The following is a 12691-nucleotide window of genomic DNA, read 5'->3' on the forward strand; positions in this document are numbered from 1 at the left end:
TTTTTTTTTAACATTTATATACCCCTTTCAGAATCTGATAAGAGTTGATTATTCTTTGCAGAACAGTGCACACACACAAATAATATATAAAATTTTTACATATAATTTCAGAAGGGTTCAAGGGTTTCTCAAAGCCTGTCCATAGACTAACTGGGGGTTTATAGCCTATAGGATGATAATCCATATGGATCCCATCTGCCTTAAACTACCAAGAAGTGTAATACTGTTGAGGATAGGAATATAGACTCTGGAGCCAGATCACCTGCGTTCAAACGTGGACTCCATCTCTTACTATCTGTGTGACCTTGGGTAAATCACTTAGCTCAGTGCCTCAGTTTTCTTACCTAAATGGAATAGGGATAATAATAGTATCTACTTCAAAGGATTGTTGTGAGGATTAAATGAGTTTTATTTTTATTACTCTGTATTAGAGTTTTTTTTCTCTTCTGCATTTTCTATGGTTCTTTCAGATGAAGCCTGAAAGGACTTTGTTAGCAGTGCATTCATTGATCTAGGGAATGAAATACCAAGATTCTACATAGTTTGCTTTCTCCATTTGATTACCCTGTTCTTCATATAAGAAGTAATTGGAGCAATTTCTCTCATGTCCTTTTCCCTCTGTTAGTATCAGAAAGGATTTTGCCTTCTCTTTTCCAGTGCACCACTGCCCTCCCCTAACCCCAGACCATATACGCACAGAACACTCCCAGTAAGGGCTGAGCCATTGCTACTCATCCTGTCACTGCCATGGCGTTTCCTACTTCAGGTTATTCCAGGGTTGTGGGTAAATAGGTAATAGAGGTTAGGGAAAGAATATTGATGTCAGGGTTCAGTAGCTGGGAGGGAACAGGAGTTCCTACTAGGGAAGGACAGTTAGGAACAGTTGGTTATGAGATTGTGGTTAAAATCTTTTACACTTAAGTCCGTGCTTGTAGACACAATGTAAATACGTTTATACAAGTATCTTCTCTATCTTAGTCCATTTCTAATTTGAAAAAAGTATTGGTAAAATTGTTAAATTTGTTCAAGTAAACAAAAACGATTGTTCTTTTACAGTGCGATGTATGATGTATGGGTTTGGGGATGACCAGAATCCTTATACTGAGTCAGTGGATATTCTTGAAGACCTTGTCATAGAGTTCATCACTGAAATGGTAAGATTTTTTTGTAATTGGTCTCAGTTAATTGAGTAATAGATTTGAAATTCTAACTTTTGGTTAAGACTAGAACTATGCCATCCTTTTGAAATAAGATTATCCATTTGAGTGCCTTTTTGTGGAAGTTACTGATTACTATTTATCATTAAAGATACATAGATATGTAAACATACACACATGTACATGTGTACACATACAATAGTCTACCCTTTCCTGAATTTTATTTATAAGGACATAATTATAAGATCCTTGAGTAAAATTTAAAAATGGTAACCATAATCTCATCATCTAATGTAAGTTTCCCCCTTCCAGTATTTATTTAAATGTATACAATGCTGGGGCGCCTGGGTGGCTCAGTCGCTTAAGCCTTTCCCTTCAACTCAGGTGATGATCTCAGGGTCCTGGGATCGAGCCCCACATTGGGCTCCCTGCTTTGCTTCTCCCTCTCTCCTCTCATGCTCTTTCTCAAATAAGTAAATACAATCTTTTTTTTTTTTTTTAAGATTTTATTTATTTATTTGACAGAGAGAGACACAGCGAGAGAGGGAACACAAGCAGGGGGAGTGGGAGAGGGACAAGCAGGCTTCCTGCTGAGCAGGGAGCCCAATGCGGGGCTCGATCCCAGGACCCTGGGATCATGACCTGAGCTAAAGGCAGATGCTTAACGGTTGAGCCACCCAGGCGCCCCAAGTAAATAAAATCTTAAAAAAAAATGTATACAATGCTTACATAGTGGTAATCATGGTATGCATTTTTTACTCAAAATTTTACAGTACATACTTCCTATATTCTAATCACAATTATTTTAAAGGATTTTTTTTTTTTATTCATTCGAGACAGATAGAGAGAGAGAGAGAATACGAGCAGGGGGAGAAGCAGAGGGAGGAGGAGAAGCAGGCCCCCCGCTGAGCAGGGAGCCGGATGTGGGGCTCGATCCCAGGATCCTGGGATCATGACCTGAGCCAAAGGCAGACGCTTAACCATCTGAGCCACCCAGGCGCCCCGATAATCACAATTATTTTAGTAGTTAAGTAAAATTCATTTAAATTGTTTCCTAATATATTTAACCATTTCTTTCTTGTATAAGTTATTTACAGATTATTAAGTGAATAGATAATTTTGAATGACCATATTCATGAAATTTCCTCCCATCTCCTTGGATAAATTCACAGGGTTGGGAATACTGAGTTCGGTTCTGTTCCTATGAATTTTTACCCTGTGTTATGGATTATTTCCTTAGTACGGAATAATAGAAGTAAAATTCCTGCATCAGACAGTATGCATTTTTAAAAATTCTTTTACATTTATAAAAGTAATATTTACTAAATATAGGAAGTATAAAAAAGTTCAGGAAAGGGGTGCCTGGGTGGCTCAGTCAGTTGGGCATCTGCCTTTGGCTCAGGTCATGATCTCAGGGTCCTGGGATCGAACCCCGCATCAGGCTCTCTGTTCATCGCGGAGTCTGCTTCTCCCGCTCACGGTCCCTCTGTGCTTTCTCCCTCTCTCTCTCTCTCAAATAAATAAATCTTAAAAAAAAAAATGCAGAAGGGGCGCCTGGGTGGCTCAGTCGGTTAAGCGTCTGCCTTCGGCTCAGGTCATGATCCCAGGGTCCTGGGATCGAGCCCCTCATCGGGCTCCCTGCTCCGCGGGAAGCCTGCTTCTCCCTCCCCCACTCCCCGTGCTTGTGTTCCCTCTCTCGCTGTGCCTCTCTCTGTCAAATAAATAAATAAAATCTTTAAAAAAAAAAAAATGCAGAAAAGAAAATAGAAATCTGTAATCCTTCCACCTAGAGACCTCTAATGCTGAGATTTTGGTGAATATTTTCTTGTTTTTTTGCACATATTTTTAAACTTTATTAAATTGAAATCATATAGTATATTTAGTCTTAGAGCCTGCTTTTTCACTTAAGTAGAACTCTGTCCTCTGTGTCCTTGCATAACACTCTATAATTTTAATGGCTTTATAATGTTAATTGATTAGATGTGCCCAAATTTATTTAATGCCTTACTAAATACTTAGATTCCCCTTTTTTAGTCATTAGAAATAATGCTATGATGAACCTTTGTTTGTTTTGTAAAGATTTTATTTATTTGAGAGAGTGAGCAAGAGAGAGAGAGAGAGAATGAGCAGGGGGAGGAGCAGAGGGAGAAGCAGATTCCCCGCTGAGCAGGGAGCCCAACGTGGGGCTCAATCGCAGAACTCTGGGATCATGACCTGAGCCAAAGGCAGATGCTTAACTGACTGAGCCACCCAGGGACCCCGAATCTTTGTTTTTGTACAGGATGAATGTATGATAGGAGATGAGATTTATTTGAATATAAGAAAACCTACCACTATTTATCAACTACTGAGACAGAAAGCTTAAATGAAATGTGCAGTTACAAAGAAATTATAGAATTATAAAAATGAAGACAAAAGCTACATAGATCAAAAAAGAAACATCAATAGATTTGATAGTTTTAATGTCCTTAGTATTTTTTTCTTTAAAGATTTTATTTATTTGACAGAGAGAGACACAGCGAGAGAGGGAACACAAGCAGGGGGAATGGGAGAGGGAGAAGCAGGCTTCCCGCCGAGCAGGGAGCCCGATGTGGGGCTCGATCCCAGGACCCTGGGATTGTGACCTGAGCCGAAGGCAGACGCTTGACGACTGAGCCGCCCAGGTGCCCCTAATGTCCTTAGTATTAAAAAATGTCTATAAACCATTAAGAGAAACATTTCTATAACACAGTAGAAAGTAGACAAAGGACATGAATAGGAAGACAATTCACAAATGAATAGGTATAATAATTAGAAGAGAAAATCTTCAAACTCACCAGTATTAAATAAATGCAAATTGAAAGAGTAAAATATTAGATTTGTTTTAAGTTAATTTAATTTATTTCTTTGTAATAGACTCACAAGGCAATGTCAATTGGAAGACAAGGTCGGGTACAAGTTGAAGATATCGTCTTCTTGATTCGAAAGGACCCAAGGAAGTTTGCTAGGGTTAAAGACTTGCTTACTATGAATGAAGAATTGAAACGAGCTAGAAAAGCATTTGATGAAGCAAACTATGGATCTTGACACCTTCTGTACTTTCTGAAGCTTCATTATCTTCTGGGGAAACCATATATCATAACTGTTTATTTTCCACATTGGGGTCCTAATACCTAGCCATGTATATGCAAGATGGAGAAACAAAAAGTTCAGCTTTTATTTTCATGTCTTCAATTTTAGAATGATATTTGAGCCTTGAATTGCCTGCCCTTATAGGACTATACTTGAATTACTTACTGGGTTTTAGTGACCACATGTAAGTTGAAGTACCTTGCAAACTATGCGGTTCCTTCTGACTTTTGACTAAGTGATGAAGTAGTATTTATGTATTGGGTGTATTTGTGCCCTTGTAGGCTATACCATAGCTGTTTAATATATGAAATCTATAGGGCACCTTCGACTATGATTGCTAAGACATGTTTCATGTATTCTAAAGTTTTTAGACTACGGTAGTCTAAGAGATTATTAAAAGATAGTGAACTGGTTTGCTTTTTTTTTTTTAAGGAGAAAATGATACAAGAAAATAGTCTTTTGTAGGAATGTTTATCTAAGATATTTGTTTTTTTTAATATTCTTTAGATTACAAGAATGATTATTTTTTAAACTAAAAGTTTCATGTGAATTCTTCCGTATTGGAAGGCTTTTGATTTAAAACCTTTTGGGCTTATAATGTACTAGTTGTCAAGTTTTAAGAGAACTAATTTTCCCAGGTCAGATTAAAGCTTCTAGAAATAAATGCTTTCAGTAGTAGGAATGGTATTGCTTAAAAAGCTGATGGCAGGATAAGCATTTGGGATAGTGTTTTATTAATGTATTTGTTAGTACTTGTTCATTGTGGAAATGTGTACTTGACTAAAACCATATATGGCTATGGAAACCACTTTTGTAGTTCAGGATATACAAGTTTTGTGTGTGTTTAGCTTATTGTATTAAATTATTGCACTTAGTTTAAAATAAGGATTAAAACTGCATTTAAAGGGATCACTGAATATTACTCTGTGAAACTGTTTTGTGTACTGCTTATAAACATTATCTATAAATCAGCATGTAGAATTTCACTTTCTTAATCTGTTGATACAAGGAATAAAGTAAAAAATTAGATTAATAATTGAATTTGACTATGATATATCAGCTTTTTCTTCCCATTACTAGTAATATAATTCTGGCTGCTTAAGCTCACTAAAAACTTTTTTTCTATATTCTTGCAATCCTCCTGAATTGATAATGAGATTCAAGATAGCTGGACTGATCTTTTTGTTACTTAAAAAAGTAAAAACCGGGGCACCTGGCTGGCTCAGTTGGTAGAGCATGTGACTCTCAATCTCAGGGTCATGAGTTCAGGCCCTGTGTTGGACATGGAGCCTACTTTAAAAAAAAAGGAAAAACCAATTGAAAAACTACTCCAGTCTAAGCTGAAGTCAAGAATGCGAGTGGAATAATATCTCAATATATTGATATTTTTGCTAATCAGCGTGTACTTCACCTTGAAGAAAGAACTGGTAATAATTGGTCCTAGGGGAGCTATCCTGGTACCCATCTTAGCTAGGGCTGCTGTAACAAAATATCAGACTGGGCAGCTGAAACAACAGAAATTTACTTTCTCATGGTTCTGGAGGCTGGAAGTCAGATCAGGGTGACAACATGGTTGGGGTCTGATGAGGGCTCTTCCTGGGCTGTAGATAGCTGCCTTCTCCCTGTGTACTTGTCTGAGGGAGCTCTGTCCTTTCTTCCTCTTTTTATAAGGGCACCAGGGTTCCATCCTTATGACTTCATTTAACCTTAATAGCCTCCTTAAAAGCCCTGTTTCCAATATAGTCAGATGGGAGGGAGGGTTGGGTTAGGGCTGCAACATAACTAATTTCAGGGGGTTACAATTCAGTCTATAGCAGTGCCATTAATCTTACTATTTTGCTAGTGATCCTGGCATGCAAAAAGTTTTTTATCGGACCTTGTATTGTAGGTTGCAAGTGATAGAACTTGCCTCAAAAATAGCATAAGCAGAAGAGGAATTTATTGGTTTATCCAACTGAAACAAGGGAAAGTAGGAATGGAGTTGATTCCTTAGGGTTGACTGGATGTAAGAACTTGAGAATCAAGACTGTCCATCTTTATCCTAATTTTGGTTTTATTCTCTCAGGAACCTCAGTGTGTCAAGGGAACATGATAGCAGTTCTAGGGTTTCCATCCATACAACTGATCGAGGGAGCTACTTCACTTACCAATACAGAAGATCCCCAGGAGTGAGGGTAGGAGGTAAGAGCTGGGTACTAGTAGCAAGAAAGGGAAAGAGAGGCTGGGCAGACAAAAAATAACAGATGGGCACGTACTTGATTCATGAGCTTACTTATTTGAATTCTAATAGGGTAACATGGCTCCCTTCTAATGTCTAGAGCTACACTGTGTAATATGGTAGCCACTAGCCACATGGGACTATTTAAATTTACTTCATTCAAATGAAATGAAACTAAACCTTCAATTCCTCAGTTGTACTTGCTGTATTTTAGGTGCTCGTCAGCCCCATGGCTAGTGGCTGCTGCATTGAACAGTGCAGGTGCAGAACATTTTTTTCATCGTCACAGAAAACTATTTCGGACAGTGCTGATCTGTAGTGTTCAGGTGTTCTTAATTCAATTCACTTAAAAAAACTTACTATGAAAATCTCAAGTATACACAGTAAAAGAATAGTATCATGAGCTCCTATCTTCAACAATTAACTAACCTTTGCCAATTTTAATGTCTTATCTATCCCCCCACCTTTTGGGGGGAAGGGGCAGTATTTTAAGGCAAATCCCAGCTTTCATTGTATCTTTTCAACTATAAATATCACTATGTCGTCTCTAACAAAAAGTTTTGAAAGGTAGCCCAAATACTATTATCACACCCTAACAAAAATTAACATTAATTCCTCAATACCCCATTTAATACCCAATCTCTATTTAAATCTCCTAATAATCTGTCTCAAAATATCTTTGAGTTTGTATATTTGTTCTCTATTGTTCCTGTAACAGATTACTGTAAATTTAGTGATTTAAAACAACAGTCATTATCTTACCAGTTCTTTAGGTCAGAAGTCTGACATGGGCCTCACTGATGCTAAAATCAAGGTACTACATTCCTTTCTGGATGTTCTAGGAGAGAACCTGTTTACTTGCCTTTTCCAGCATCTAGAGCCTGCATTCTTTGGCTCTTAGTCCCCTTCTGTCTTCCAAGTTAGCAATGCTGCATCTTTCTGATCTTTCTTCCATAGTCCTATCTCTCTCTGACCCCCGCTGGGAAAGGTTCTCTGCTTCTAAGGACCCATGTGATTATATTGGACCCATCTGGATAACCCAGAATAACCTCCCCATTTTAAAATCCTTAACTTAATCACATCAGCAAAGTCTCTTACCATGTAAAGTAACATATTCACAGGTTCTGAGGATTAGGATGTCAAGTCTTTGGGAGGGGCTGTTATTCTGCCTCCCACAGGTTGTTTGCAATAAAATCTAAACAAGGTGTCACCCACTGCATTTGGTTACCCATTGCATCGGGTAAGTCTAAATTTCTATTAATCTCTAGTAGCTCTTCCTTACCTACTTGTTTAAGTGAGACTTTCTCTTTAAAAAATTATACCTTTTTTTAGCTAGCATGTTTATTTGATGCTGAACCAGAACATCTGATATAATTTATGACTCACTTTGAAATTGGTTTTACTGTATTTAAACTGATTTTCATAAGTAAAAGTTGTAATATTCTAAGTGTAGAAATTTTTAAATGGGGCAGTAACTCATTTGGCTTCTCATCAGTGGAAAGAGGTGGTGTCTGGAGAGTCAGTTGGCCACTTCCCAGGAGGCCTCAGGGAGTTGCTTTATTGGGTGACTGTGTAGTCCAGAGTTTGACTTGCATCACTGCAGGCTTGGAAACTGATTTCATCAGCAAATGGAGAGCACATCCATCTTTCAGGGTGGACTTAGAAATCAAGCTTGTAAGACCAATATATGAACATGGATGCCAATTTACAGACGTGGGTAAAACTTGCATGGGTTTGATCAGCAAATTCTTCCCTAGCCTGGGCAGACAATGTGGGAAATGAAAACATAAATATGAAGGTGAATCAGAATGAGGGGAGTTAGATGAATGCATTGCCTACAGCATCAGGTAAGAGAAGGATAAAGTCTATACAGAAACAGGAAGAATGGCTCCCCAGGCCCCGAGGCTGTGCACGGAGGGGGAGGGAGGGAATTGTTTCCTGAGGAGCAACCTTCAAGATTCCATTTTTGCTAACACTGGAGACTTGGCTTGAGTTTTCACTTCCAGTGACAATATCCATCCAAGCATGGTCTGTTTGTGGCTTTCAGGTGACTTTGTATATTTCTACTCTAATTCATTCACATGTTGAGCTCAGAGGTAATTCAAAGAGGGCAGTTTTACTTCCAGTATCTTCAGGGGAGCTTCATAGTTGCTCCCAAGAGCTGATGACACCAAACATTGTGCCTGAAAATCAAGAACGTTTTAAGCACTCTGCCTGTATCCCAGAACATTCCCAATTCTCTAGGCCTGATTTTCTTAGCGTTCCTATGTTTACCTTCTTAACACAGAGACTGAGAGGTAGAGGACCAGTGAGCAAGGTGTTAAATGTGTTGTTATAGGCTGCTGCTTTTCCTGGGTCCTGGAGAATGGACTGCGTGAGCTAGACTGTTATATTATGGGATAGGATCACAGAAAACATTTTGATATATCAGCAAGTATTTATTAAGCACCTATTTTATTTGAGGCATAGCACAGATACTATTGGGGTATATGGTATCTGGATGAATGGAATTCTAAAGTTATAGAGGTAAAGTAAGTAAATTTCTCATATATTACCAGTAGATTGGTAAGAGTTTCAACCTGAACTTTTGTACAAAATCCCAATTCATGTGTAATTTGTAGCATTGAGTCTTCTATGCACATGCTCACTATATTTATACTTACAAAGAAAGCCTGGTAAACTGCTTTGAACTTGGGTGTATTCTTTTAGAATAGGAAGAATAAATGCTGAAATATAAATCATTTGTCATTTGCCTTTGTGTGGCTATTTTATTTTATTTTATTAAAGATTTATTTATTTGAGAGAAAGAGAGAGAGCACGTGAGGGGGCATGCAGGAGTGGCGGGGGGGCAGAGGGAGAGAATCCTCAAGCAGATTCCCTGCTGAGCGCTGAGCACAGAGCCCAACTAGGGGCTCAATCCCACAACCCTGAGGTCACAACCTGAACCGAAATCAAGAGTTGGATGCTCAACCAGCTGAGCCAACCAGGTGTCTCTGTGTGGCAATTTTAGATAAATAACTGAAAATTTAGTAGGAAAGAGCCTATTTAGTTACCGACCAAACTCTAAAAGAAATGCTAATACTATACTTAATTTTTCTGAAATAGGATTTTTATAAGTATTTTGGGGGCACATGACTTACAGTAAGACATTTACCTAGACTCATTTTGGTGAATCTCATGTTTTTCTTTGATCTTTCTAGGAAGTTCTACTAAATAGTTTCAAGATTATTACTAGAAAGTTGTTAACCTTATTCTAAAACACCCATCCAAAATTATGATGCTTAATGTGATTTAAGTATTATTAACATTTCTTAACCTATAGTTTCCCCCTTTTTGAATTTTTAAGTATGTCAATGACTTCATTAAAATGGGGTAAATTTTTTTTTCCAAAACAAAATATTTTTAATTTTAACTTTTGTTTTCAATATAACATCCAGGATATTTACTTAATATAAAAAAGTATATCCTGGGACGCCTAGGTGGCTCAGTCGGTTAAGCACCTGCCTTCGGCTCAGGTCATGATCCCAGGGTCTTGGGATCTAGTCTCGCATCGGGCTCCTTGCTACGCGGGAGCCTGCTTCTCCCTTTGCCTGCTGCTCCCCCTGCTTGTGCTTACTCTCTGTCTCTCCCTCTCTCTCTGACAAATAAAATCTTAAAAAAAAAAAAGCATGTCTCTTCTATGTTGAACAAGAATGTGTTTTTCTTCACTAGGTTTAGCCATTGACCTATAATTTAAGCTTTTGTTTAGGTGTTTGGATAGGAGTGCTGGTAGACCCAGGTATTCTACCTACATAATCCTTGAGCCTGTTTGAAAGAGAAGCTGCAGTGGTGGTATTTTGTTTGTTCTCCCAGAGCCAGCAGTGCCCTGGCTCTAAAGCACACAGCTCTTTGGTGTGTGTGTATTTATGTGTATGTGCTCTAATAAGGAGAGTGGAGCTTTTAAAACAAGTGCTCATATCCCCGCTGAACTTCCCTTGAACAGCTTGAGGCAAGATTTCCTAATTTAGGCTTGTGCTCAGATTCCTTTCCACTATTTGGGGAAAACCAAAAACTTCTAGAAGTGAGATTTGAGAATCTTATTAAAAGGGGTCCACCTTAACGCTACATCAAAAACTAATGATGTAATGTATGGTGATTAACATAACATAATAAAAAAATAAATAAATAAAATTTAAAAAAGGGTCCACCTTAGCCTATAGGCATTTAAGTCACAAGGCACCATGAATCATTCCCACAAGTTAGAACCTGCATTTTCAAATGATGCCTAACCTAGTTGCCGATCCAGGGTAGGCACTGGATAAATATTTGGTGACTGATTGAGGCAGTACCTCAGAATCTAAGGACAATCCTTCAACTAAGAAAGCCTTGTCCTTTCTGAACAGTTCACTGCTTTGCAGCAACTGGAGCAAAAGACAAGATCTAATCTTAACCTGTGTGGCTGAGTATAGAAGGAAAGGTGATACCCTAGGCTAACAGCTATTAAGGTTGTGGTGTAAAACTTGATGTTACATTAGGAAGTGAATATACAGTCAATGCATTTATCACTGAGCAAGTGATAAGATGTACCAGATGTCTTGTATTTCAGTGCCTAGTTCCTCTCTATCCCCCAGCCCCTTTTTCTGGAAATACAATGGTTATGCATTTGCTTCTAACAATTCTGATGACTACTTTTTGAAAATTTAGGTGCATATAACACTATGCCACAGGATATGGGGGGGATAAACATGAATAAGACTTCTTATTCCCTCTACCTTGCAGAATAAGGTCCACTTTTTTCAAGCTAAAATTTCCAGTTGAGACACTGAGGTAGAGTGCAAAAAGGAGGGTTTAAGAATCATAATGGTTAAAATCTTGGCTCCCCTACAGATCAGCTGTTTGACCTTGGGCAAATTATTTTCCTTAATGTCTGAGATGGGAATAGTTAACAGGCATTTTAAGGAGATTTTGAGGCTTAAGTGAGAACATAGGCAAAGCACTTCATTTTATGCTTAATGAATGCCCAAACAAATCTAGTACCAGATCAGGTTCTTCCTTTTGTGTAGCGCTCTGCCCTTAATAGGTGGTCAAATGTTTGTCAGGTTATCTCTGATTGATAACTCTTTGTAGATCTAGTTGAAAATTTAAATAAATAATGCTTGGTTCTTGCAACTGGTATTGTTTGAGAATCAAGATCAAGAAGCAGATTCTCAGATGAACCATATTGGCAAAGACTGTATTGGCATTTCCTGGATATATCTGCCCACTTTTTCAATTTAAACATTCTGTAAAATTTGTCTTTTTTTTTTTTTTTAATATCAGGACCCTGGATAACATTGTGTTTATATTTATTTGCCTGTCATTTATCACTGAGAGAGTTCTTAATGAAGACTTTCTTCCAGGAGTTAATCAGGACTACACAATAGAAGTTTTGCATAAACTGTTTTCCCTGAATTTGTAAATATTTTTCTTAGAACCTTCCCCTCACACTATCGCTTCTTTTATCCTGAATCGGATTACATTCTGCCTGTTCGGAAATGTTTTTGATGTTTATTATTACCACTCTCTTTTACGTCCTTTCCCCCAGTTGGGAGGCCCAGCTCACTCTTGGCATTTGGCCTTTATGAGGACGAGGCTCTTACAGGTTTGTATCACTTGATTCTTAGCTCTAATACATGGTTATACTCACTGAACGCTCAGTTCAGCTCGGTGAAGCATTACGTTTATTTGTGGACTACTACTGCACGGGTGGGGTGGGAAAGTGAGATTCTCTTGTCAAGGAGCTTACAACTAAAAAGGGTAGTAAAAAAACAAACCTGTGAACCCGTTAAGTGTTAAGTAACTGGAAAATGCTCGGAGGCATATCAGCATCACAAAAGGAGAAACCAAGAATGGGGCAAATAAGCTGCTGGAGTTTTCAGGGAGGAAGTGGGGCCTGCAGAAGCAGAGAGAGACGGGGAGGAGGCCAGATTTATTTCATTAGCCTTTATTGATAAATTGTCGGGGAGGAATATTGAGTCGATTCTAATGCGCAGATGACTTCTCGATTCCGAGGCCGCCTCTGCGCTATTTCGGGACGCAGGGTCACCGGCCAGCGACGGGTTGCGTCCCGGCTGCTGGTCCCTTACCCAATCGCCAGGCCGGCTTTTCCTCCGAGTCCAACCGGTCCTTGGAGGGCAGGCCGGGAGCCCGTCCATCTAGGCGGGTCCCCACCTCTCCAAGCTTGGGC

The 12691-nt window shown here is 38.7% G+C and overlaps 1 protein-coding gene across 2 annotated transcripts in view; it reads left to right on the forward strand.

Annotated features, from left to right (window-relative positions):
* LOC116643313 (transcription initiation factor TFIID subunit 13) overlaps positions 1 to 5304 on the forward strand; it is a 37784-nt gene extending 32480 nt beyond the window's left edge. For both annotated transcript variants that reach the window (XM_032422043.1, XM_032422048.1), the window contains exons 3-4: positions 1057 to 1154; positions 4053 to 5304. In XM_032422043.1, coding sequence (XP_032277934.1) covers positions 1057 to 1154; positions 4053 to 4223 — 269 coding nt within the window. In that variant the 3' untranslated portion in view covers positions 4224 to 5304. The remainder of the gene's footprint in view (positions 1 to 1056; positions 1155 to 4052) is intronic.
* Positions 5305 to 12691: the final 7387 nt, after the last annotated feature.

This window comes from Phoca vitulina, unplaced genomic scaffold, assembly GCF_004348235.1.
Source record: "Phoca vitulina isolate PV1807 unplaced genomic scaffold, GSC_HSeal_1.0 scaffold2, whole genome shotgun sequence".
Lineage (NCBI taxonomy): Eukaryota > Metazoa > Chordata > Mammalia > Carnivora > Phocidae > Phoca > Phoca vitulina.